The sequence below is a fragment of the Phyllosticta capitalensis genome, assembly GCF_038381095.1.
Source record: "Phyllosticta capitalensis strain CBS 128856 chromosome Unknown BKA78scaffold_9, whole genome shotgun sequence".
Lineage (NCBI taxonomy): Eukaryota > Fungi > Ascomycota > Dothideomycetes > Botryosphaeriales > Phyllostictaceae > Phyllosticta > Phyllosticta capitalensis.
Window position 1 is genome coordinate 507,855 of NW_027117447.1, and position 24,328 is coordinate 532,182.

The 24,328-nt window shown below is 52.3% G+C and overlaps 12 protein-coding genes across 12 annotated transcripts; 8 read left to right on the plus strand and 4 right to left on the minus strand.

The window, feature by feature from the left end:
* Positions 1 to 511: 511 nt before the first annotated feature.
* On the plus strand, positions 512 to 1,086 carry BKA78DRAFT_321553 (uncharacterized protein). Its single transcript, XM_066889038.1, has one exon. It carries the CDS (start codon positions 537 to 539, stop codon positions 843 to 845), a length of 309 nt encoding a protein of 102 aa, XP_066741040.1. The 5' UTR covers positions 512 to 536; the 3' UTR covers positions 846 to 1,086.
* BKA78DRAFT_355326 (uncharacterized protein) lies at positions 872 to 1,349 on the minus strand (the record flags this gene model as incomplete). The annotated part of the gene is made up of 2 exons (XM_066891886.1): positions 872 to 1,202; positions 1,252 to 1,349. The coding sequence occupies 2 exons, from the start codon at positions 1,347 to 1,349 to the stop codon at positions 872 to 874; spliced, it is 429 nt and encodes a 142-aa protein (XP_066741041.1).
* Positions 1,350 to 2,752: 1,403 nt separating this feature from the next.
* On the plus strand, positions 2,753 to 3,862 carry BKA78DRAFT_237904 (uncharacterized protein; the record flags this gene model as incomplete). Its single annotated transcript, XM_066883877.1, has 1 exon — positions 2,753 to 3,862. A coding segment is annotated over one exon (1,110 nt), but the record flags the coding sequence as incomplete, so codon positions are not given.
* Positions 3,863 to 4,092: 230 nt separating this feature from the next.
* Positions 4,093 to 5,499, minus strand: BKA78DRAFT_374374 (alpha-ketoglutarate-dependent taurine dioxygenase). The gene is made up of 3 exons (XM_066892792.1): positions 5,002 to 5,499; positions 4,402 to 4,943; positions 4,093 to 4,347 (listed from the first exon to the last, which is right to left on the minus strand). Exons 1-3 carry the CDS (start codon positions 5,449 to 5,451, stop codon positions 4,200 to 4,202), a joined length of 1,140 nt encoding a protein of 379 aa, XP_066741043.1. The 5' UTR covers positions 5,452 to 5,499; the 3' UTR covers positions 4,093 to 4,199.
* A 775-nt stretch (positions 5,500 to 6,274) lies between these two features.
* Positions 6,275 to 10,946, plus strand: BKA78DRAFT_332897 (pantothenate transporter; the record flags this gene model as incomplete). The annotated part of the gene is made up of 16 exons (XM_066890025.1): positions 6,275 to 6,408; positions 6,458 to 6,809; positions 6,866 to 7,812; positions 7,918 to 7,937; positions 8,655 to 8,703; positions 8,826 to 9,004; positions 9,130 to 9,160; positions 9,214 to 9,352; positions 9,403 to 9,480; positions 9,531 to 9,558; positions 9,610 to 9,769; positions 9,818 to 9,884; positions 9,970 to 10,094; positions 10,153 to 10,482; positions 10,544 to 10,744; positions 10,829 to 10,946. 16 exons carry the CDS (start codon positions 6,275 to 6,277, stop codon positions 10,944 to 10,946), a joined length of 2,958 nt encoding a protein of 985 aa, XP_066741044.1.
* Positions 10,947 to 11,553: 607 nt separating this feature from the next.
* On the minus strand, positions 11,554 to 13,097 carry BKA78DRAFT_255418 (putative pantothenate transporter; the record flags this gene model as incomplete). Its single annotated transcript, XM_066884995.1, has 5 exons — positions 11,554 to 12,211; positions 12,268 to 12,563; positions 12,617 to 12,670; positions 12,720 to 12,779; positions 12,828 to 13,097. 5 exons carry the CDS (start codon positions 13,095 to 13,097, stop codon positions 11,554 to 11,556), a joined length of 1,338 nt encoding a protein of 445 aa, XP_066741045.1.
* A 903-nt stretch (positions 13,098 to 14,000) lies between these two features.
* Positions 14,001 to 15,527, plus strand: BKA78DRAFT_255785 (FAD dependent oxidoreductase; the record flags this gene model as incomplete). The annotated part of the gene is made up of 2 exons (XM_066885029.1): positions 14,001 to 14,136; positions 14,371 to 15,527. Coding segments are annotated over 2 exons (1,293 nt in total), but the record flags the coding sequence as incomplete, so codon positions are not given.
* A 6-nt stretch (positions 15,528 to 15,533) lies between these two features.
* On the plus strand, positions 15,534 to 16,736 carry BKA78DRAFT_243254 (FAD dependent oxidoreductase-domain-containing protein; the record flags this gene model as incomplete). Its single annotated transcript, XM_066883949.1, has 2 exons — positions 15,534 to 16,522; positions 16,586 to 16,736. Coding segments are annotated over 2 exons (1,140 nt in total), but the record flags the coding sequence as incomplete, so codon positions are not given.
* A 1,322-nt stretch (positions 16,737 to 18,058) lies between these two features.
* Positions 18,059 to 18,513, plus strand: BKA78DRAFT_298160 (uncharacterized protein; the record flags this gene model as incomplete). Its single annotated transcript, XM_066886867.1, has 3 exons — positions 18,059 to 18,106; positions 18,159 to 18,224; positions 18,280 to 18,513. 3 exons carry the CDS (start codon positions 18,059 to 18,061, stop codon positions 18,511 to 18,513), a joined length of 348 nt encoding a protein of 115 aa, XP_066741048.1.
* Positions 18,514 to 20,210: 1,697 nt separating this feature from the next.
* BKA78DRAFT_298161 (uncharacterized protein) lies at positions 20,211 to 21,029 on the minus strand (the record flags this gene model as incomplete). The annotated part of the gene is made up of 3 exons (XM_066886868.1): positions 20,211 to 20,549; positions 20,638 to 20,916; positions 20,994 to 21,029. 3 exons carry the CDS (start codon positions 21,027 to 21,029, stop codon positions 20,211 to 20,213), a joined length of 654 nt encoding a protein of 217 aa, XP_066741049.1.
* Positions 21,030 to 21,453: 424 nt separating this feature from the next.
* BKA78DRAFT_298162 (uncharacterized protein) lies at positions 21,454 to 22,158 on the plus strand (the record flags this gene model as incomplete). Its single annotated transcript, XM_066886869.1, has 1 exon — positions 21,454 to 22,158. One exon carries the CDS (start codon positions 21,454 to 21,456, stop codon positions 22,156 to 22,158), a length of 705 nt encoding a protein of 234 aa, XP_066741050.1.
* A 979-nt stretch (positions 22,159 to 23,137) lies between these two features.
* Positions 23,138 to 24,029, plus strand: BKA78DRAFT_298163 (uncharacterized protein; the record flags this gene model as incomplete). The annotated part of the gene is made up of 3 exons (XM_066886870.1): positions 23,138 to 23,539; positions 23,630 to 23,908; positions 23,937 to 24,029. 3 exons carry the CDS (start codon positions 23,138 to 23,140, stop codon positions 24,027 to 24,029), a joined length of 774 nt encoding a protein of 257 aa, XP_066741051.1.
* Between the last annotated feature and the right edge of the window lie 299 nt (positions 24,030 to 24,328).

Here is a 24,328-nt window from a genome sequence, read left to right on the forward strand (position 1 = left end):
GTTGTCAAAGAGCTAGGAATTCTGGGATGTGGGATGCGGTGCAGGATTGCAAGGCGACGAGTCGCAGGGGGCGCCAGTTTTTGGGCTTCTTCTCGGTGGGAGCGAGCATGATGAAGAATGCTCCTTCTCATGTTGTCCCTGAGATGAGAGGTTGGCTCTGTGCTGCGTTTCTCTAGGTTTTATTCCGAATGTTCATCTAATCTACCCGAGCAGAATCGCTCGTGTGTTGGGTGTCTCCCCCTTTGCGCTTGAGCACGGTCGATCCTTCTCGCTCTTCACACGAAGCCTCTTATCTTCGACTCTCAAGTCTGGTCCGCCGCGGTTCCCCCCAGCGACATCAAGGCACTATCTTCTTCCAAGTAGCATAGCGTAGAAATTTATTTCAATCCAGTCGGCAAATTCTCAGATGGTGATCCGGTGCAGTTCTCCGGGGGATATATGCGTTCAGATTTCCCTCTCCCTTCTTCACCAAAACGACTGCGGAGAGAGCAGCTGTAAGTCAAAAGCAGCCCCACATCCCACCACAACTTGCTGCCATGATGCCTCTCACACCTTTCTCGGGCTCTGTGATCATCATGCTGACATTTTGTGCGTGTGCAATGCAGCTGACACCACCGAAAACTCCTCTTCAGCGCAAGTCGCTCCCCGACGCGCCCGTCTCTGACGCGTCTCCCCAATCCCGAATCAACCCTCTGCATTGTGAAAGCATGACGCCTAACGCTTTCTCCCAGCAGCATTGTCCTCAGCCATGGGTTGCTTCTCTTCAAAGTCCGCCCGCGAGGAGGAGCGCGTCCAGCTCTCGTACACGTCCTCGCCCGACCTCGCTCTCGAGCAGGTCAGAGTAGACAAGCGGCGGCCGGCCTGGGCACCCTTATTCCGCGAGCGTGAGTGCGACGAGGTCGTTCGTCTTGTCTACTCGCCGACTCCCCTCCCTTCCTCGGTCTCTCCGCCATCCAGAGACTTCTTCGTCCGCAACCAGACGTCGGTCAAGGTCGCTCCTCCGGGGGTTGGCCGCCGTCGGCGTTGGTGAGCGTAGATAGTTTGCTTTTGGGATTTTGGCTTCAAGGTGTTTTGGAGTTTGGCGTTTGGCGTTCTGGAGTTTGGCGTCACGGAGTTTCGCGTTACGGAGTTTGGAGTCTGGCGTTATGAAGTTTTGGCGTTTGGCGTTTGGGTCTGCTTTTCGGTCGACAACTCTGCACCTCCTGGCGGTGTCAGCTGGAAACAGGCTTCGCCTGGCCAACGCAGAGATACTGTACGTATCTCTCAATGTAGCAAAAGGTAGTTGCTGGCGGGTTCATGTTGATGGGGCGCTTGGCGGTGGAAGCGCGTCTTGTTGGCGTCGGTGTCATGTTGGGCAGACATTTCATTTCATCCTTGTTTATTCTTTCCCTTTTGTCAATCTATGTAGTGGTTTGGGCTATTGACGGTGTCGGTCGGATTTTCTAGGCTCGATTAGGGCTGGTATAGGGGTTTGGGTGGCCCTGTTGGTTGCTCATCGTTTTGAGCATTTGATGCGTCCGCCAGGTACAGATAGCTGCCATCCTGCTCCAAAGAGGTCATTATGGTAGCCATGCACCAGTCAACGGTCCCAGATTTCAAAAGCTGTTGACTGTAGGACTCTGTCAGCCGTAATAATGGTTTGGATATCCTCCAACTTCTAAACACATCAACCACTAGCGGGACTTATTGATTTCGCCAGTGGTCACTTTCCGTCGCTACTTACGAGCAGCTCACATGTTTCACTGGTGGATTATATAGTTTCGGGAGACTTGAGCGCAGCAGAGGTCGTTGCATTTATACACAACAAGAGCACACAGATCGGCGGACGTCGTTGTAGAGTAGCGCCACAACCGCTTGGTGCGCCACCACGCCACTACCCGTTGCCAGGATGTTTCGGCAGTACAGTCAAACGACATCCAAAAAGAGCCCATCTCCATCCTCCTCCAACTCTATCTCCATATGTCTTCGTTTTCTTGTTATCGTGTCCCAAAATCGCGATATTTGCGAGTCACAAAACCATTAGCGAAACATACTCTAAGCGCTTGCCGCCGCGACGTCGACAGATCTGGATTCTTACCTTGTCGCAGCCCGTAAGCCAGAGGAAAGTTGACTCCTTCTGGATTGCATGTAAGCCAGCGGAAATCCAGATACCACGGATTCAACTGATGCTGAAGATGTCACGGGAAGTGGTAGCAGCAATGTGAAGGCGTGATGCGCTGGCTTGCTGCTTCATCAACCCATCAACCCTATGTGCATATCCCAGCCTACGCCTCTACTGGTTAATTGCGGGTATATTACTTGGATATAACGGAAGCTCTTGGAAAAGATTGGAGACCTACAAGTCTGAAGAAAGACCTCAAATCTGCCACACTGGAAAGCTGTTTCTTTCTGTTCAGAATTGTCAGATTGCCATCGAAATGTCAGCCTCACGCATCTTCATTGCAAGGTCTACTCTTGGCGTCAATCACGGCGGGTTTTGAGAATGTCCCATGGAGTTGAGGAATCCGAGTTCACAAGACCCTGGAGTGCAAGAAGGTGTCTCCATCAAAAAGGCGCCTTGCCTAATTCGTCGTAGCGGCAGCCCGATAAGCGAGCTCTATCTGGCTCCTTCTTTTCTGACCATCAGACTCTCTTCCATTCTTCAAGTTCACGCTCACCCATGCCATGATCCATGAAGTGTCCCCATGAGAGCTGAGCTTCGACTTACCACATAACAATCTTCACACCACCCAAAAGTCTCTACTCAACCGCAATGGGCGGGCAAGCATTTGCCGCCGACGGCTTGGAGGCTCCGCGGATTCCGAATGAGCTCTATAAACACCTCAGCAACAAGTACGCGACTGAGCTCTCCAGGCTTTTTGAACATGTCACGAGCGCCCAAGCGGTTACGTGGAAGGTGGATCACGGCGACATCGACATGCTAGTTGAAGGACCTCGCAACGAACTTTCCGCAGCCCAAATCGCAGAAGCGCTCGGCGCAAAAGCGTATAAAGAGCACGGTCCTGTCTTGAGTTTTGCCATGCCACACCCCGAGGAGCCTAGACGGATCGTGCAGCTTGATATCCAGCTCTGCCCCAAGGCTTACCTTGACTGGCAAACATGGCAGGCATCGTATGGTGATCTGGGCCAGATCATCGGCGTCATCATTAGGAACCTCGGGCTCACGGCCACGGACAAGGGTCTTTTCGTGCGCATCGCGGAGATTGAACCGACAAATAAGAAGGCCAGCATGATCTTCTTGACAAAAGATCCCGTTCAACACATTGAATTCTTGGGTCTCGATCAAGAGAAGCTTCGGGCTGGTTTCGACAGCGAGGAAGACCTCTTCAAGTGGGTCGCGGGCTGTCGATTTCTGAATCGCCAAAACATTGTCCCCAAAGAGAGCGGCCCGGCAGAGAGTGAAACGCACAACGATCGGGCCCGGCGTAAGAAGCGTGGAATGTACCGTGCATTCGTTGAAGAATTCCTCATGAACAGTCCTGAGATTGGCACCGAATGTCAGTGGGACCGCCAGAAGGTTCTGGACGAGGCGCTTGAAGTCTTTGGTCGCCGCTCCGAGTACGAAACTAAGCTTGCAGCGTACCTCGAGCAAGAGGGCGAGAAAGCTCTTTGGGCCGCCATCAAAGAGGTAATTCCAAGGAACAATGGTCCGAGTCTGAAGAACATCATCAAGGGGCTTCAGCGTTTCGTCTCTGTCAACAACGGCAAGATCACCCTGCATGAAAGCCCTGTGCCCGACCATGAAAAGAAGCCATGGGTCAGAGAACTTGGCGATGCCGGTGAACAGGGCATATTGGAATGGGTGGGACACAACTGGGAGGCCGTCAGGGTAAAGGAGAAAGCCCACGCCAACGCCAAAAAGGCCACCACGATCACAACCACGACTCTTCCTGTGTTGGAGACTACCACGACTGAGGTAGAGATGAAGAAGAGGAAGCTCAACGACGGCACCGAATCCACGATCACGCCTCTCTCCACCGATTAGCAGGTTTCATGGAGGCTCCAAACTGATTACACTGCCTTTAATGAAAGACACCTGACTGCAAGATACCCCTTGAGACTAGACTAATGGAACAATCAACCAAAAGCAAGCCTTCAATATTCATCGAGCCTTCCTTGTGTCTTCCTGTATGATTGCATTCTATTTCCAATCTGTTTCAAATCTGCTCTATTTTCTTCCCCCATCATCTGACAACTGACTATTCGTTAGCTCCCGCCTGGCCCAAAGCCTGCCTCCTCGTCGGAGCACTGGCATCGAAGAATGGCTTCTCTGCCAGAGACGTCACCCTAGTGCCGTGTCTTGGCTCCCTTCCTGCATAGTCCCAGCTCGCGTTGTGGATGGTGATGCTTTCCAACTTGGTTAGTATGTTCTCTTGGTGGAAAGTTCGTAAGATGGCTCACCGGTTGTCCCACAGCGCACTCGTCCTCGGAGTCCACTTGAACCGCAGCTGAATATCAATGTTCTTCTCATACACGTCATAGAGGTAGTTGAGAATGACATCACTCTCTGCCTTGTCCAGACCGACGATGCGGTCCGTCATGGCGCGATTCACGAACAATGACTTCCAACCCGTCGCTGGATGTGTACGGACAAGAGGGTGAACACGTTCGATGTATTTCGGTCCCTCCTCTGGATGCTCTCGATCCAGGTAAGGGTGCGCAGAGCGGTAGACAGCAAGCTTGCCGTCGATCAACTTGCGGAAGTCTGGAGAGAGTTTCTCATAGGCCGAGTATCCACTAGCCCAAAGCGTGTCGGAGCCGACTGAAGGGACAGTGTCGTTGTGCAAGTGCGTCACGCCCGCAGGCTGGCGCTCGTGAACAAGGTCGGTGTGCCAACGGGATGCTCCTCCGGGGTTGCGGAAGCTCGCTGGCCTCTCAGTCGCTTGAAGAGCTGGCCAGATGACAGTTACTCCCGGAACTCCAGGAACATACGGAACTTGAGGCTGGTTGATGGCTTAGTGGAAATAACTTATAAAGAGCTTGGAGATGCAAAAGACTTACGTGAATCTCGATTTCACCATACCACTCCCCCAGCTCCTTCTGCTGTTGGGGAGTGATGTCTTGATCCCGGAAGAACACGACGCTTCGCTCAGCAATCAACAAACCCAGTTCATCTTTTTGTTGCGGAGTCAGGTCCTTCAGTTGTAGACCAACAATCTCCGTACCAATGTGCGCGGTCAGGTCGATCACCTTTTCGGCGGCGGAGAAGAGCGCCTTCTTTTCAGGGTCTGCCCTGGTCCCTGGATCAACGAATTCGCGGTCATAGTCGCGGATCTTGTAGACGTCGTCGAGGTAGAGCGGACGAGCGGGTCTGTACGGGTAGCCGCTGGAGAGGTCGATGCCAGCCTTTTCCAGCCGCTGCCGTGCAGGCTCGGGCAGACCGAGGGTGTCTTTGATCGGAGGAGCGACGTCCTTGATATCAGGATGGATGGCAATTGCACCGGGAGCCATGATGTAAGAGTTGGAATGAGGTTAGAGTTCAATAGGTAAGTTTTTTCCATTGCGCCTTGAGTCTTAACCTACGTCGTCTCCCCGGGCCCAAATATATGTTAGCGGAGCGGTCCGTCGCTTTTGGTCCCCATTTCCAATCACTCGAGCTATCAGCAACTCAGAATAGTTACTGAGGGGCTGGTGAATCACATCATCTGCCCCTCACCAAACACCATCGATCCAATTGGTCATCAACAAAAAAGAGTGCTGCCATTATCACGTCCCCGCACTAATTGTATGCAGGTGCGGAGGATCTTGTTGGATTGTTTCTGACGCGGAACGGCAGCTTCGCCGATCCCTCCATGGCGCCATGTTCCCTGTCACTCACAACACACTTCGCGGCCCGCGGGAGTGACCCAGGCGGCAGGGGCTCTACCACCCAATCAAACCCAACGGGTTGAAACCAAATTCGGCTATCAACGGCAGTTGTGGACTGTTTGCATCACAGAGAGGCGCGACTCACTGACAAGGTTTCAGCTATTCCGCTGGTTCCACGGACGAAAGCCTAGTGGTGCAACGGCTTGCACAGTTCCTTTTTCGGCGCCGGCATTCTCTCATCGCCGCTCCACCATACGTTATCGCTTCACTATGAAGAATCTGGTGATACCGACCAAATTGCTTAAAGAGGAAGTGCTGCACCGAAGTCATCATTGCTTTTGTGGCGCGTGTCATCCTATTTGATTTGCGGATTTGGTGGCTTTCCAGGTCGCACGAGGCATCAGACCGTCAGCAGCTCTTCAGCTCAGCTCCAGCTTCATCTGTCAGCTACACCTGTCGGAGCAAAATGACTTTGATCAAGGCGTCGCGCGTTGCAGTCATCGGAGCGGGCTTGAGCGGTGCTGCTACCGGCGCATATTTGAAAAAGGAGGGAGTTGATGTAACGGTTTTCGAAAGACGCTCCTCTGCCGGCGGCGTGTGGTAAGTCGAGACGACATGCGCAAAGAGTTGAAGGTACTGACTAGAGCAGGGTCTACGACGAAACCCCACCACCAGAGCCAGACTATCCATCCGAAAAGGCATCGCTCGCCTCCGACCCACCAAAAACAAATTGGGGAGATGGTGCTTCTAAATCGTCGGCGCTTGCTCCTGCTGGGCCATGCTACCGCGACCTGAAGAACAATGTGCCAATTCCTATGATGACCACGGCCTTGCGAAAGTTCCCGGAAGGCACTCCGGAATTTACAAGCCATACGATGGTGGCAAGCTATGTCCAGGGAATTGTCAAAGACCACGACCTTGAACAACACATCCGTTTCCGGACCTTGGTGAAGAATGCTGAAAAGAAGGACGGTAAATGGGAGCTTACCATTGCCAACAACGTGGATCAGCCGGATGGGTTTCAGTCGACAGAGGTCCTCCTCTATGATATCATAAGCATTTTGAGACATGTTCTGACTTCTTCCAGAAATTCGATGCAATCGTGGTGGCGTCCGGACACTACCATGCCCCTCGAGTGCCCAATATCCCAGGTCTGCGAGATTGGAAAACTAAATGGCCTTCTCGGGTCATCCATTCGAAGAGTTACAGAGTGCCCGAGGTCTTCAAAGACAAGAATGTCCTTTTGATCGGCGCAGGAACTTCTTCCACGGACATCGCCAAAGAAATGGGTCCGTTTGCGAAGAAAATCTGGCAGAGCGCAAGGGGCGGCGACTTTGATTTCCCCGCAGCTCTTTTGCCAGAAAATGCAACCAGAATCGGAGAAATCCAATCGTTTGATTTTCACGGAGCAGAAACAGACTCTTCCGACTCTGAAAACGCGTCGCAACCCGAGTCCGAGAGTTCGGAGACTGGTGCCATTCCAGGCACCGTCACGCTCAAGTCTGGACACAAGCTGTGTGACGTCGACCACGTCGTAGTCTGCGCCGGTTACCATGTCTCGCTTCCTTATTTGAAGGCCTATCACCAGGACGACACGCCACCCGAAAAAGCCGACGACAAGGTCATCGTGACAGATGGGACGCAGTACCATAATCTCCACAAGGACATTTTCTACATCCCTGACCCAACTCTGGCCTTTGTTGGGGTTCCCTACTTTACAGCGACCTTTGTACTTTTTGACTTTCAAGCCAAAGTCGTGGCAACGGTGCTGTCTGGAAACGCTGAGCTCCCAAGCCGTGATGCCATGAAAGACGAGTTTGCGAAAAGAGTCGAGGAAAAAGGCTTCAAGAAGAAGTTCCATTCCCTAAAGGGCAAGGACATTGAGTACGTCAACGAACTCTTGGATTGGGTCAATGCCGATTTGGCGAAACGCGGAAGAGGCCCAATTCAAGGCCACACGGATGAGTTCAAGACATTTTACGCGGCTTTGACGGAAAAATTCAAGTTCTTTGGGAGAGGAGCCCAAGTCGAGCCCCCGACGATAACGCAAGCGCAGCTAGGGGAGTGTTAATCCAGGGGCTGATGTGCAAACGGGCCTTTCGGGTAAAGACGACATGTCCTGGAACTTGGTCAGTAGAAAGACAAGGACGGAAAGCTGCAATTCCTAGAGAGACACAAGAAAGTAGAGGGTCGGTCGTCGGGTTTGACGTTAGTGCGCTAGTCTCGCTTATGCTCAAGACTGTCGAATTGGGAATAGCTTCTCCACCCCTGCCTGCCTGAACGAATGCGCCTTGCAACGCGACAGCAAGTAATTCAATGACATCTGAACTAACAGCATGAATTTGGGCGAGCACAAATGGATCCACAGGTCGATGCAAGAACGTGGGGTCCCTGCTTGACACTCTGCGGCTTATCTTCTTGTCATCATTTGTTGGCTGCTCGAAGGACCCGGCTCACGAGGTCTCGCACGCCATATGCAACCCCAATTGTCAAACGAAGCGCATTTCCCACCTTCTCCAACCGCCGAAATAGACAAGCCCCGTGAGCCGACACCGTGCCTCCTATTGGAAACCAAGGATTACGCTGCGCCGCTCAGCACCAAGCTCGCTGCGGGTCCGCCACGATTGACCTCACTTTCGAATGACTTGACGCAGTTTGCATTTTTCGCCCAATGAGGTACTTTGCCTCAATCTCAACCGACGGAGTTTTCGGGCTTTGGTCTTGTTGCGGTTGTCCTACCATCAACGTCATTAGTCGTTCGACTTGCGAGCTTGCAGAGGATGGCGAGCCCTGGAGCACGCAAAGCGCTGGGGTCATGGTGACTTGGCTGCCGGCCAAGCAACCAGGGTCGCCACCTCTTCTGAAGATACCGAGCGGGCGATGGAAGAGGCTGAGGTCTTCGATTTGTCTCGGCCAGTCTTCATTATATTCCAAGACTACTCCTGCGTTGACCTGGCTGTTTGATCATTGGGAACGCCCAGGCTCTTGTCCGATTAACTTTCAATCCTACCGTCGAGGATGTCGGACGCCGCTGACAGAGAACAGTCAGCTCCCGTGTCAAAGACCAATGCGGTCGTGAAGGAGAATGTCAAGTACGACTGGCGAAGTGCTATCTGGGATACTTTCAACAAGTCACCTGAGGAGAGAAGGTTTCTCACCAAGCTGGATGCAGCGCTCTTGTCATTTGCATCTCTTGGTATGTTCATTGAGAATACTCCGCTTAGCTGAAGCTAATCCATGACAGGCTACTTCATCAAGGTACGTGTGCCTTTGCAATTGTTGTAGCTCACGACTGACGATGTCCCAAGTACCTCGACCAAGCAAACATTAACAGCGCCTTTGTATCTGGAATGTATGGCTCGAAAGGCAAAACCAAAACCTGTATCAGATGCTGACCAGTCACAGGAAAGAAGACCTCGGGCTGTATGGAGACCAACTCAACATAATGCAGACTTGCTGGACAGTGGGTTATGTAATCGGCCAGTTGCCGAGTAACATCGTCTTGACCAAAATCCGGCCGTCGCTCTGGATCCCCGCCATGGAGGTAAAGTTCCGCCCGAGAGAGGTGTGTGCTCAAAACTGACACCAATTCAGTTGCTTTGGACGATTCTCACATTTTTTCTATCACAAGCACAAACTCCTCAGCAGATTTACGCCATAAGATTCCTAGTTGTATGTCACTTTGTTTGATTTCAATAAACACGACAGCTGACATCTGTCAGGGACTGGCAGAATCGACGTTCTACCCTGGTAAGGCAAATTTTTCTTCCTCTTTTTATTTTGCGCGCTAATGGCATTCAGGTATGCAATACATCATTGGCTCGTGGTATCGTAAGGACGAACTGGCCAAGCGCAGTTGCATTTTCCACACTAGCAGTTCAATAGCAACCATGTTCAGCGGATACCTGATGGCCGCGGTCTACAACTTGGGTGGAAAGGGGGGTTACCGGGGCTGGCAGTGGTACGTGCAACAAATTCCTTCCATTTCCATGCACTCACAATTCACCAGGCTTTTCATTGTTGATGGCATCATCTCGCTTCCCGTTGCGCTTTTAGGCTTCATTGTTCTACCAGATGTCCCCGAGATATCGAAGCCATTTTACCTGAAGCCAGAGGCAAGACAATCTCACGAACAATCGAACACCCTCTAATGACCTCCAGGAACTTGACCTGGCGAAGCATCGCATGAAGCTTGAGGGACGCAAGCCAAGGGCGCCCTACACCAAGGAGAAGATCAAAAAGATATTCAGCTCCTGGCACATCTGGTCGTTGACTTTGCTGTACATGTGAGTCTTATTCGGAACAGCTCTCGCATGCGTTGTTCATACCGCTGATGTGTGAAAGTGCTTTCAACAACGGCAATAACAACGCCCAGCCCGTGTTCGCGCAATGGCTAAAATGGCTCAATGCGGAGGGCATTCACAAGTACACTGTCGCACAAATCAACGCCATTCCAACGACTACCTATGGTCTCGCCGTTTTCTCGACTCTCGTCTACGCCTGGTCATCGGATACATACCTGAAGGGCGCTCGATGGCCGCCCATGATTTTTGCCGGTATCTTCAACATGATTACATACATCTCGCTGGCTGTCTGGGACATACCATGGGGCTGGCATTGGACATGCTACATTCTCGCAGGACTCAACAGCGGACTTTCCGGCCTTTGCTTCTCGTGAGTATCAGCTTTCCCAAACAGCTTCCCCCCAAGACGTCTAGTCTGACACATCCCACAGGTGGGCCCACGAAATCTGCGCCGGCGACAACGAAGAACGCGCCATTGTCGTCGGTGCCATGAATCAAATGGCTTACGTCGTGCAAGCGTGGCTCCCCCTGATCGTTTGGAAACAGACCGACGCCCCCATGTATCGCAAGGGCAACATCACGGTCGCCATCATCGGCGGACCGCTCCTGATCGGCTCGGCCCTTTTGACATTGTATCTCAGGCGCAGGGAACTCAAAAGGTACGCGGGATATGAGCCGCTTGATACAGAAACATTCGACTGATTCACTCCGCGCAGAAAAATTGATGACGTGGATGATGAGTCGGAGGAATCTGAAAGTCCGGCGCCTTCGCATGGAACTCCGCGTCTGGTGGATCTTGAAGAGAGCGTTGAGCCCCCACCGGGCAAGCTTTGAGCTGTTTTGATGCGACATTCAGCACCTGGAATTTCGCGCATGACGGCGGGCATTTGCTAAAACATCTCTGGAAAAATTTACACGAACGACAGCATCAGCATGCGGCCGGCAAACTTCTGACACCCCACTTTCGAACCCCTAATTTCAATTTTTGACAATTCCACGCAAGCAGAGTCGCAAAAAAACGCCAAATCTGGAGTGAGGTGCTCGAATGTTTCCTGTAGCGACGTCCTTGGACTTGGTCATTCAGCGAGGAAGTCAAGATTACAGGGAGTGATCCAACACTGTTACCTGTAAAGACATTGGCATTCAATCTTGAGCTGTGGGGAGCCTTTAAGCACTTTGCACCGCCTTGGAGTTGCCATTTCTTTGCAACTCACTGTGGGGTGTTTAAAATTGAAAATGGGATGCCAGAAATCTGCCGGCCCAGAATTTTCCCCTTGAAGGAGGGTCCAATGTCAATCAAGCTGCTTGAACGGAACGGCGGAAGTTTGTATCCTTTCCAACATCATTCAAACTCGATTCGGGTGAAGAATCGCAATTTTTTGTCTGTCTGCAACTATCCACAAGAAGTCCAAGTGCTGTGGCAATGTCCTGATGTTCCAATCTAGACAAACCACCTCCATCTCAGATCGCTCGACCCATTGACCAACTCGCTCAGTGGCACATCCTTGCTACGCAGCTTCTTTCCCAAGATGCGATCTCTTCTATTGTTGTCCCTCACCATCCACCATCGCACCGCAATGATCAAAAGCATGCCGACCGCAGTGCAAACTGCCGTCGCCAGCAAAAACGGAACATGCCTTGGTTCATCCTGCTTTCTGTACGTCATACTCGTAATGAACCCACCCGAATTCGCAGCGCCAATCATGTAGCTCAGCACATAGATCCGCCCGTTTTCCGTGGGCAGGTTGCACACGTGCCACGAGTGGAAGAGCGCCGTGGGCGTCATGCCGCCGCCACACATCAGGAACGTGGCAAAATAAGCGACACCCGGGTGCTGCTTTGGGTTCAGGGATAGCATGATGATGAGGCCAATCAAGCAGATCAGCATTGAAACGAGAAGGTGGGCGGAACGCTCGCGGCGGCGGTCGCTGCTGCGGGCGAAGGCGTAGAGGAAAATGGCGCCAAAGATGTTCGGAAAAACTGTCAGCCAGTTGGTTTTGAGTTTGGAATAGCCCAGTGTCGTAATTATTTGGGGCAGGAAAGATCCCACCGCTGAACTGCCGACGCCATAGCAGAGCGCGATGACGGATAGGACGTAACTGTTCAGGGGTATCAGTACAAAAGCTTCTGGACTCAGCAGCAAAAGCTTGCTCACATTCGCAAGGTCTTGAAAGGTTTCAATCCTTCTTTCACGTCCCAGGCGGTGTTCACCTTGGACGTCGAGTCTCGCTTGCCCCGGTTGACAGTCAATTCTTTTTCTTCTTCATTCAGTCGCTTCCATCCCCACGGAGTTTCCGGGAGGACGAAGGCTGCGAGTACGCCCATGCTGAACGTGAATCCACCTTGCAAGAGGAAAAGGTATTGCCACCCTTTGAGCGCTCCGCCGGCTTGGAAGAGTCCGAAGGCAAGCAGCCCGGACAAGCCTCCTGCAAAGGCGCCGCCGCTGTACCACTGTGTTGCAAGTCAGTTGCAGCTTTTGCTTTCTCAAGAGAAGCGGAACGTACAATTGCGTAACGGGAGGCAAGCTCGCCTCTTGTGTAGAATGTGCTGAGATAAAACTGCGTCTGTGAGCTTGAAAAAACAGGAGGGGTAATCTGGGGGACTGACCATACAACAAGGCCTAAATCCAGCATCAATAGTACCTAAAAGGACGCGGGTTACGATCATCTAATTTTCCAGATCAGCCAAGTTATGACGAGGAGTTGCCAAACAGACCTGATTGAAATTCTTCGCAGCTGCATAGCACATGGCCAAGATGCCTGCACCCATCGTGAAGCCAACGATAAACCACTTTGGTTGATACCTCCTGGTGATCAAGTTGGCAGGCAAGCACAGCAAACAAAGCGGGATATTGACTGCCATGATCAGCATGGAGTATTGGTTTCCATGAAAGTGCAGGTCCTTTTCCAGGCCATCTGTCTTTGCGTGGCCGAGAGAACGACGACCAATGCCTTTCGCGAAGAAGATCAAAAAGGTGATACACATAACGGTGTAGTCGAACTTGCGAACGACTTTCCGCTCGGCATCTTTGTCGATCTCTGGGAGGCTTTGGTCGTCGCTATCAACAACAACTCCTTGCTCTTTGTCGGCAGCCAGCCCACAGCGCGCATCCAGTGGTACGTTGGCCCCAGGGGCTTCATGGACCATACTAGACGGATCCTCTGTCTTCGGCGACATGGTTTCCTGAAGAACAGCAAACACTCTTGAGAAGACAAAACAATGCACGAACGGCTTGAAAGGGAACAACAGAACGAAAATTTGCTGCAGACATCTTATTGAAGACGGGAGCTAGATAGATTTAATCAGAAACTCGCCTGACTGGGAACTGCGATGCGTTGTCTCGTCGGATGACTGAACCCGTCCAAGAGCTGAGCCTAGAAGATGGGTTGCAGTAGCCTCTGCTATGCTACTAATCAATTCTGGTTTCGCTTCGTCAAAGGGACCAGGGCTCAAAGTCAAGCTCGCTAGAACAAGGCAAGCTGCAGACCACCGTTGCGCATGTGGTAGCTCTCGTGGGGCATTCAGCAGCCGGGGCAGAAAAGTAACCTGGGGTTGATGCTCCATGGGCGGACTCCGCGGGCTCTCAGCTTCTGCATTTCGATTTTCACTCCGCTTGGCCTTCAATAAAATGCGACGGGACGCTGTGGTGGCAGTCGAGGTAGGAGAGGTGGTTGGCAAGAGTGGGCGGGGTACTTGCTGGGACCCACCTTGCTCTTGCCTATCTATCAACAGACCAGTTCCACCTCGCTCATCTCTGTCTCCTCTAACCAAGACTCTTGTCATCTAGAAAGCGCCTAGTTTCTCTCTTAAGCCCACAAGCAGCGCACTAAGCGTGATCTTACATTGTCCGCTGACAACCAGCTTGACGTCGGCAAGCACTTTTTCAAAATGGAAACCGTCCTCATTATTGGTGGCGGCGTGTTTGGTCTGTCAACGGCTCTGGCACTCTCAAAGCGATATCCCCGGTCCGCAATCACCGTCGTCGACAGACATGAGCCTCCAGTGCCGGATGGCACATCGGTCGGTAGGTGTGGCTTCTCGTAGAGTGTCGTCGAAAAAAGCAGATGTTACCGCACGTAAGGCGACTGGGAACCGGGACTGAGAGAGTTAAACAGCGCGGGATCTACAGAATAAACTTTCAGCGCTGCAGAGCTCCCGGTCCTTGGTCAAAGAAAGCCTTCCGCGCGCTTGTGATCTGGCGCCTGAGCTGAGAGACGGTCGAAACCCAATGGCATCACTGACACGCCTGCTCGTCCAGACACCACCAGGGTCATACGCGCCGACTATCACGATGAAGCTTATTCTGAGCTCGCCTTACAGGCACAGAAGCTCATCCAAGGCGACCCAGAGCTGAGTCCGCACGTTTACTGTTCGGGTATGATTTACGCGGTGGCAGGCCAAGGTCATCACGGGGCAGAAATTTGGGAAAAGGAATATGCTGCTGCCAAAGAACTTGAAAGCAAACGCATTGGCAATGGAGATGTTCCGTCTAATGGTTACTTGAAATACCTTGGCAGCCATGGCGACATTTTCCAGCGGGTCAATGGCGTCGAGCACAAACCGCACCCCGGAGAAAAACAATGGAACGAGGGCTACCTCAACGAAGACGTTGCATTTGTCAATGCAGAGGAATGCATGCGAGTCTACTATCAAAAGTGCAAGAGACAGAAAAATATTTCATTCCTCTTTGGAAACCCCGTTCACCGACTGCTCATTGCAAACGGCACAGCCCACGGGGTTCAACTCGCAGATGGTTCAAACTTAAACGCAAGCCTGGTTGTAGTTGCTGCCGGAGCGTGGACGAATACCCTGCTGGACATCAGTGATCAAATCACGTCGACCGGACATGAGGTAGCATGGATCAAGGTCCCACCGTCTTTGGAAGAGCGATACAGGGGAATGCCGATCACCACAAATTTTTCGACTGGCTTTAACATCTTCCCACCGCTGAATGGAGAAATCAAATGTCTCCGGCGCTCGCCAGGATACACAAACACTCGATACAATGTCGATTCACTGGGCACACGTTCCGAAGTGTCTGCGCCGCCTGACCTTCCAAGTTCAATTCCTGCAGATGCAGAGCAAGGCTTGCGAGAAAATCTTGCAGAGCTGTTTCCCCGGTTGGCCGATGCAACCTTTGCGCGAACCAAACTTTGCTGGTTCACTAATACACCGACTAGCGACTTTTTAATCGACAGACACCCAGTGATAGGGAACCTGGCACTTGCCACTGGTGGATCTGCGCATGGTTGGAAGTTTCTCTGCGTCCTGGGAGATAAGATAGTAGATATGCTTGAGGGAAATCTTGAACCCAAATTGCAGAAGAGGTGGAAGTGGAAGGGCCCCGACGACATGCAGCACAACATGGAGGGCGCGCCGCGAGCACAGGGCGCCAAGCAAGAGCTGAAGTATTGCCAGCCAGTATCAATTGTTGGAGCTGGAGTCTTTGGGCTTTCTACCGCACTCCACCTGGCTAAGGCTGGATACAAGGACGTCACCATCTTCGACTATCAAGAGTACGACAAGAACGGCTATGCATGCTCGCAGGGCTGCAATGCTGCCAGCGCAGACGAGAACAAGATTTTGCGCGCCTCGTACGGTGGAAGGAAAATCTATCAGACTCTCGCCTTTGATGCAATGAAGCACTGGGATGAGTGGAATGAAGCGGTAAAATCGGCAGCGGACCTCCCGCCAAACGTGTCAAATGAAGACAAACTTTGGGTCCAGGCGGGCTTCTTGCGGCTCAGTGATGATGGGCTGGACGAAGATGAACACATGACGCAGCGAAACTTCCCCTCGGAAATCAAGTCAACTCAATACCGCATCACAGACGCACAGCGGCAATCCGAAGCCGCGGAAGACGGCATCCCTCGAACAAAGCTGGACCCCTTTGACCGGTTCGCCCGCTGCCTCCCGACCGACGGCATCCTCGACGCTACAGGGGGCTACGTGCTGGCCAGCAAAGCATGTAGCTGGGCTCTGCACCTCTGCAGACAGGCCGGCGTGAAGCTGCGTCTGGGCGCTCCCCACAAGTTCATCTCCTACACCACCTGTCCGTCATCCGGAGTCATCACCGGTCTCACCACTGCCGACGGGACGCACCACCGTGCCTCGCTTCTCATCGTTGCTGGTGGCGGCTACACTCCCTCACTGGTCCCGTCTGCCTCGTCTTTCCTCGAAACGACCGCTGGCTCTATACTCACGGTGCGCTTGCCACGCGAGCGCCAGGATCTGTGGAACAAGTACAGCTCGGACAATTTCCCCGTCTGGAGCTGGAAGATGTCGTCATATGATCCGCAAAAGGGGATCAATGTGGCAGACACGAGCGTCGGTGGGCTGTACGGGTTTCCACGCACGCCTGATGGTACTATCAAGTTCGGGTTTCGCGGTGCAAAGTGGACAAATTTTGCGTTCAGCGCAGAAGAAAACAAGAAGCACTCGAAGACAGAAACAGGCGTGGAAACAGCTGACAGTCCAGAACAAAGAGCAGCACATGACAATCCAGACAAACTCTCTTATCCAACTTACCCCCTTACGCCCCAAATCCCCCAACGCGCCCTCGCCGTCATCCAATCCTTCGTCCGCACGAACATGCCGGACCTTCTTAGCCTCCCGATCGACACACTCCGCCTTTGTTGGTACACGGACAGCGTGGACAACGACTTCGTGATCGACTACGTGCCGCATGTCCCGGGTCTGATGGTCGCCAGCGGCGGCAGTGGGCATGGCTTCAAGTTTCTGCCGGTCTTGGGGAGCAAGGTGTTGGATGTGATTGAGCGAAGGGAGACGGAATACACGAAAGCGTGGAAGTGGAGGAGTGACAAGATGGAGGAAGAGGGGAGCAATCGAAATGGGTTGGAGGAGGGTCCGCAAGGATGGCGGACGCTTGATCGGCAGGTGATGGTTGGGGGATGGTTTGATGGTGATGATGGTGTTACTCGAAAGAGCGAGTAAGAAAACGGCGGCACAGTGGGTGACGAGAGAAATTGCTAATCTAAGAATCTCTATCGCCAAGTCAGCATACGTAGAGACGATGAGTCTCCAAGCGCTTGATGCCTCCAACATAGAGAGAATATTTCTCCTGGAGAATAGTCACAAGGAGCCTTCAAGTGCTTGTGTCTGAGTGTGTGACAACTTGAAGCAAAGCTTTGGTTGGATTTCTTTGTCACCAACTGAGGCGGTGCTTCGCGAGGTCTTCTTCTTTGCGCAATGAGCAAGTGGTAGGTATTTGTTTGGTCACCATTTGCTACTGCAGAGAGGTTGAACACCCAAATAGGCAAGCAGTGAGGCCCGGAGAGCTGCATAAAAGGCTCTCCCCACCGCCCAACCTTTCAGTTCTTCTTGAATTTACCCTTCCATGACACCATTCTTTGTGGAACAAGAGGAAGACAGCTTAGAGGCGGGCCCGCGCAATTTCCCGCATGAAAGACGGTGTTATATACTGTCCTCCATTTCTTTAGTCGCCAGTCTTTGGTCAGATCATGGATGCGTTGGCCAAAATTTCTTGTTTTATTGAAGACGGTGGAAGTGGGTAGCTTTGTGTGGCGCGCTGCACGGCAGTAACTCAGTTGCGGTGGACGCTCAGGTTACTGCGACTTCCAGGGTGCCATGGGAATAGGGTCTTTTCTACTATCGAGGATTCGTGCCTGCCACCTGTGGCCGCACCTTCCACCGCTGATGTGCCCACGACAAGTGACGTCATGTGTGACTACTCGGAGCGCCCAGACTTCTCTTTTCACAATTCTCTCTTCCAGTTCCTTCCTTCCTTTCCCAGCTCAGATAACAAAACCTCAGCTGAACACTCGCAATCATCCACTTCCTAGTCGCTGCATCAACCGTCATACCCCCTCTACTCTCAAACACCTCAGATTTTGTCAGTCTGATCAAGTAAGTGTGTGAGCTATTGAGAAGTTGCTAGAGCTAATCGCCATGGTTACAGTCCCAACATGGAAACCAACACGAGCCGCTCTCCCACGGAAAAGCCGGAAAGCAAGGTATGCTTGTCTTCACAGTGTCGTCACCAGCAGAGGACTTAGCCAATCTTAGGACCAGCTCGAGAAGGTCGACAAGAAAAACGAGGAGGAGACTGCCGCCCTCGGCCCCAAGAAGGAAGTAAGATACACCAGATTCGTCACGTTGTAATGCAAAGGATTTAACCACCTCACAGATTCAGGCTGAGAAGGAATTGCCGGAGGACATGAAGCCTGAGCACGACGAGGAGGTTGCTCCCGCCAAGCCCGTCGACAAGACCACTCAGGTGGCCGACAAGAACATTAGTCCAGGTTTCTTCGACCCTTTGTTCGAGGTCACCAGCGAGGCTGAGATGGCAGGCATTGCTGCCCAGATTGAGCTCGCCCTCAGTGAGAGCGATGTGCGCTACCACAAGAAGGATGGTAAATGAGGATGGTCAGATGATGAGCTGCCTTAGATGGGAAGGGAAATGAAAGCAGGTGTTGGTGGCCATTAGCCTGTCGCTTCGAAGCGGGCTCTACAGAATTGCCATTTCAGAAAAAGGCGGCCGCTGATATAAATAATTCGGAACGGCATCCTTCCCCTAAGAACAGTGATTTTTCATGTTAATATTCTGTTTTCTTCATGTTTTCTCTTCGCGTAAGGTATACTCTAACAGATCACGCAACTTCAAAATGACACGACATGACGAGAAGCGTTGGAGGCCATGAAGTGCCAGGACGATGAGGAGGCTTCCTGCCCCAAGGCCGCCCCACAAGAGACCAATACCGAGATCGCGGCCCCGGAGACTGTCAAAGAGACTGTCGAAAACCCCGCTCAGGCGGTCCACGAGAGCACCCGTTCGACTTTCTTCGACCCCCTTTTCGAGCCCGACGAGACTGAGATGGCGGGCATCAATGCCCAGATCGAGCTTGCCCTTCGCGAATGTTTGGCGCCCGGCAAGAAAGATGGCAAGTGAGGGATTGTTGGGTGATGAGCTGCCTCGGCTAGAAAGGAAAATGGCAGCAGGTGTTTGTGGCACCTGCCTGGCCTTTCGCTTCGAGGTGGGCTCTAGTCAACTGCCGTCCAAGCAAAAGGCAGCGGTTGGTATAGATACTTGAGGCCTTTGGAGAATTCACTCAATTGAATTTTGCTTTTTCGGAACGGCAGACTTGCCACATGCTCAACTTCAGACTCAATCAAGTTGTACAAGATACTACATACAGGTGATGGCTGAGCACTTACGACACAAATCTTTGGTGCAGTAATTGATGACCTTGGGCTTCAGTGTCAATGACCGTTGACGGCATTCCGAATGAGCATCTCGCACGTCAAGCTCGGAAACTCTGTCTAGCCCCTGAAGGTATCTGAGTGGTCTTGCGAACCCTTACTTTCAGAACAGAAATTTTTGCAGTAGTTCTCTCTTATATTCATGTTCTTTTCTTCGCGTATGATATACTGCGCCAATGAACAAATCTCAAACATCGAAAACTAGAGTCGCGTTTCTGAATTTGGATATATGCTGGGCTACATGAACCAATTTATGCTCTGAGCAGCCATTTGCTCGAAAGTCCACGGCGTAATGATTCTTGGAAGAAGCCACTAGTCATCCGCCTTCCCTAGGCACCCAAATCTTGGAGAACTCGTGGAAGCAGGATGGAAAATAGTGGATAGTTAGATGATGAGCTGCCTTAGATTGGAAGGGAAATGGAAGCAGGTATTTGTGGCCACCGGCCTGTTGCTTCGGAGCGGTCTCTACACAATTGCCATTTCATGGTTGTCATTTATTACTGTTTTGAGAGGTAGGACACCCAAATAAGCACGCTCTGATTTGGTTTATTCTCTTGTCACTCAGTGAAAACTTTGAAAAGAAGCATTCATTGACCAGAAAGATTTTTGTGATGCTTTGAATTGTATCTTGAGCGGCCCTTGCTGCCGAGATATCAAACTATTGGGGGGAAATATGAGAGAGAATGATAGGAAAACTTGTGATGCTTTGAGTCGCATCTTGAGCGGTCCTTGCCGCGGATGTATCGAACTCTTGGGGGGAAAATTATCAGGGGGTGTGATAGAAAGTCCTTTTTGATGCTTTGGGTCGCATCTTGAGCGGCCCTTGCCGCCGAGATGTCAAGAAATGCAAGGGGGAAATCACAAAGTGTGGCCGGGGCCGTACTTTTCGCCCCAAGTCCTCTTCTTGCCGCTCCTCAGACCAACAGGAAGCTCTTGGATCTCCCTTCCAGCGAAGTCTCGGCGAGAACTGCATACTTCGCACTCGCAAGGATCGGCATCGTCGATTTGAGCGTCTTCCGCCTCGCGCTCGCTGGTGGTCATCTTGCGCAGACGCTTCCTGCTGCCGTTGCCCCTCTCTTGTTTGAGGTTCCCCTTCTTGCACGGCACGATCTTCGTGAACTTAGACGGCACGCCTTTCATAGACTCCTCGTCTCCAAAGCTGAGAATTGCCTGGTCTGTCATCTTTGCCTCCGCCTTCTGCAAAGTTGTCAGGGTCGCTTTCAGAGAGACAAGAGGGGGGGAAAAAGGAGAAAGAAAGAAAAAAGCAGATGGCGGCTTGACTCACGAATTTCGCCTCGATCCTCTTCATGCGCACGGCGGCCTTCTTCTTGTGAACTTCGTATTGCGGATCGTTGACCGTGTCGGTTGCAATCCTCGCCTCCTCGGCGGCCTTCTCCTCGTCGTTGAGCTTCTTGCTGCGCTGGACGCTCACCGAGCCGTCGGTGTTCACAATCTCGGTCTCGCCCAGGTCAAGCTCGTCGGCGACGACGTCCATCGCAAGTGAGTCTGCATCGGAATCGGATGGCTCTTCGTGTGGCAGGAATTCGGCGTTGTCGTTGTTCGCCTGTACTTTAGTCAGCCAATCGGTTGTCCCGATTCGCAGACTGGACCATGTCGCTCGGGTGAGAGAGTGCAACTGACCTTGGCCGAAGCCTTCTTCTTCTTGTGGGCAGCCATCGCGAGAGTAGATTATTGTTGTCAGGTGAAGGAGTGGTAGAATTGGGTGAGCGGAGTTGTAGGTGGAGTTGATGTTGGAAGGATGGTGGTGGCGTGGTGGTGGAAGTCTTTTATATCTGATATTGAGAGGCACTGGTTCGCCATTTGGGAAGGTGCGATGTGGCACTTGCCTAAAAGTCCACGGCGTGATGGTTCCTGGAAGGAGGCACTGGTCACCCGCCTTCCCCAGGCACCCAAATCTTGGAAACTTCGTGGAAGGCGCGACCAGACACCTGCCTGGACACCAACGGTCTCGTGGCTTTATAATTCACCCACATCATCTTACTACACTTTCACCGAAAACCTCTTCACCTACCTGGACGCCCACGGTATCTTGGTTTTCAACATCATCCTTCCCATCTTGAGCTTCGTCACCTGAACCACCATGACCTCCACCGGGAAAGCCGAATTTCTTTCCTGGGAAGGATTGGAGGAACGAGAGTGGCAGGAGATTCACCGACACATACGCCGCATTGAGGAGCTGGATGCTGAGATCAAAGCAAAAGAGCAAGCCAGAAGGTCTTCAAAGGCGCTCCGCAAAGAGCTGTCCGAGGTGACGGCCCAGCTCCAACGCATTGGGCGCGAATGGGGAGCGAGGCCGTTTCCATCGTCCGCAAGCCGCCCGCCAAGCATGTCCAACAAGACGACCAGGTCAATCAGAGCGTTGTACCGCATCGCGTGCGAAGGACTCGTGAATCCCAATATTGCGCGGGACGACAGCTTCCTCGCCCGGCTTCTCCATGAGAAGGAGCGCCTAATGGGCACTACCGGTTCTCAAACCAAAGAGGAGAATGCTCAAGATGCAGAAGAATTCGACGAGGAGAAAGAGGATCGAGAGGACATGGAGCAGGTTTACGCTGAAGGTATGCATTCAGAAATTCTGCAAAGACAAGATTCTAAAGAACATGCAGCCGAAGCCGCACTTGCTGAGTTCTCTCCTCCTCCGGAGTTCTGGGAGGTCGAAAAGGAAGACGAGGCTCAACTAGACGAAGAGCCCGCTGTCAAGTATTCTCAATTCAAACTTGATGAGACGGAGCCCGATGTCGACCTGTCCATGCTCCAATCCCGCATTTCCAAATTCGCTCTTTGAACCTCTTTTCAGAAGAATGCGGTCTCAATTTGGCCACAAAAGGTTTTGCGCCTTGAGGGGTGCGTTTTACGACTCTAACGACATCTCACTCATGCTTGCCCACTGGCGATAGTGCTCGGAGCTTGCTACTTTTCTTGGATTCCTTTCGACGGAAAGATGCAATTGGACACCAGGTCGAGGCCGCCAGGGATTTTGATCATCAGTATTGGGCCCCTGACGGTCCACCACACTCTATAAAAACCCCCAGACCCCTCCTTCCTGGCCATCATTCGGCAATGGCTTCAGGAGAAATCACTCGACCCTCCCAATTTCAAGTCTCTTTTCCAGACTGATTCGACCTCGATTTGGCCACAAAAGTTTGGGTGCCGGCTTTCTGTCTCTTTCGATTTTCGACTTTTTAGCTTTTGCTTTTGGAGGAAATTGGTTGGGTTTTGCTTCCAGTTTGAATTTTCGACGAATGGAGACGTTTGGACTCTGGGTCAGGGGCCGCGAAGGAACTCTATTTTCTCGTCAGGGGTAGTTGGATTTTGGTCTTTAGGGGTCAGCTTTTGGCTCTCTTCTGCATAAAGTCGTCTGCTGAGATACAAAAGCTGGTGGGTTCTCGAATTAATCTTGGTTTTAATTCACTGTGGACGACAGCTCACCTCTGGCTTTGGTTTGCGATCTGCGTTGGAGATTGAGCAAGGGTTCTGGGGAAGCTATGACTACTCCAGGAAATATGGGAATGGAGTCTTTGAAGTTGACATTTGGATAAGAGCATGTGAAAAGATAAGTGATGCTTGATTCGCCGACCCAAGCCAAATCTCAGGAGCTCTCACATTCGTATGCATACCTACCCCTCGCCCCACCCCCTCCGTCAATCCTATCATTGCACCGGTAGACATGAAGACTCCCCATGACCGCAACAGAGCCGCCCCAAAACCTCCAAGTCCTCCACGCCCGAAAAAGTCGATGACTCCCTCTGCATACGCTACTCACCATGACCCTCTCCGGCATACGATTACCCCACCCCTCCTCAACCCCTGCCCACGAGCGCGCGCGGAAGCGCGAGGCAACACCCAGCACTCGCTTCCGCATTCTCACACGCCAAAAAGCGCATACTGCGCACCTCACATCCAATCAAATCAATCAGTCAGTCAACCAAGCCCACGACCTACTCGCTCCCTCTAGCGTTTCTGCGTCTTTACTCAAGAGAGCAATTCAACACACAAGCCGCAAGCCCCCTCCGCTCAAAGACAAAAGGACCAAGTCTGGCAGTGAGTGGTGCTACTGTAGACATGTTCTGTTCCTACGCCCGGCGCAACGCCAGCAACAAACAGCCCGTCTGTGCATTCATGCATACAGTACATTCACGCCTCGAGGCGGTGGTGCTGCTGCTGCGGTATGTGGATTTGGACCCAAGGGATACTGTAGTTAGTTAGGTCGAGGGGAGCGAGCGAGCGAGCGAACCATTTCGGCCGTGCCTGTGTAGGCAAGTAGGCAGGGGCTAGCAAACCCATGTACTCCTATCTTGGCCAATCACGCGATGTTCATAGGGCATTTTGGATACGACTTTTACCTACTTGCTTGCTCACTCGCTCCCGAGCAATTGATGGCGCGGCCAACGGCGTGCTGGGCTCAAAGGGGTCGTCGGGTTGGTTTGGTTTGGTTTGGGTCGGGTCCTCCCACTGATTGCAACGGGCGGGAAAACGGGGTTGATCTAGGTCTAATGGAGGCAAGCGCTTGGGCACTCTGTGGGGCGCTGGTCATGGTGGGTGGAGCTAGCTGGCTGGCTACAGTGGGTGTACGGTACTGGTGACGATGGTGGTGGTGGTGGTGGTGGTGGTGGGTGGGGAAGTCTTGGAGGAAGGAGACTGGCTCAAAGGGCATGATGGCGTGGCGGTGCACGTTTGGTGTGTGTGCACATCAAGCGCGACGGGAGAGGAAAGGAAGTTAAAAGCTCATGGGTCTATTCGAGTGGGGTGCCTATGTATGTATGTACCTACAAACTACAGAAGTACAGTTCCGAATCAGCAGAAGCAACTGACATGACTGCGTGGTGGTGGTGTTCCATCATCCATCCTCGTTTACCCCTACTCGAGGCATCCTCCACCTCCCTGATAAAATCTCCTTTCCCTCGCTCCCTTCCGCATGTTGACGTGCACGAAATATGAAAATGAGCAACTTGTCG

What these genes read in the sequence shown, in the direction of transcription:
- BKA78DRAFT_321553 (XM_066889038.1), top strand. Translation starts at nt 537, where the DNA reads ATGATGCCTCTCACACCTTTCTCGGGCTCTGTGATCATCATGCTGACA.
- BKA78DRAFT_374374 (XM_066892792.1), bottom strand. Translation starts at nt 5,451, where the DNA reads ATGGCTCCCGGTGCAATTGCCATCCATCCTGATATCAAGGACGTCGCT. An exon ending in ATGGTGAAATCGAGATTCAC is followed by an intron (nt 4,944 to 5,001) that starts GTAAGTCTTTTG and finishes GCCATCAACCAG; the next exon opens with CCTCAAGTTCCGTATGTTCC. An exon ending in AGTGCGCTGTGGGACAACCG is followed by an intron (nt 4,348 to 4,401) that starts GTGAGCCATCTT and finishes CAAGTTGGAAAG; the next exon opens with CATCACCATCCACAACGCGA.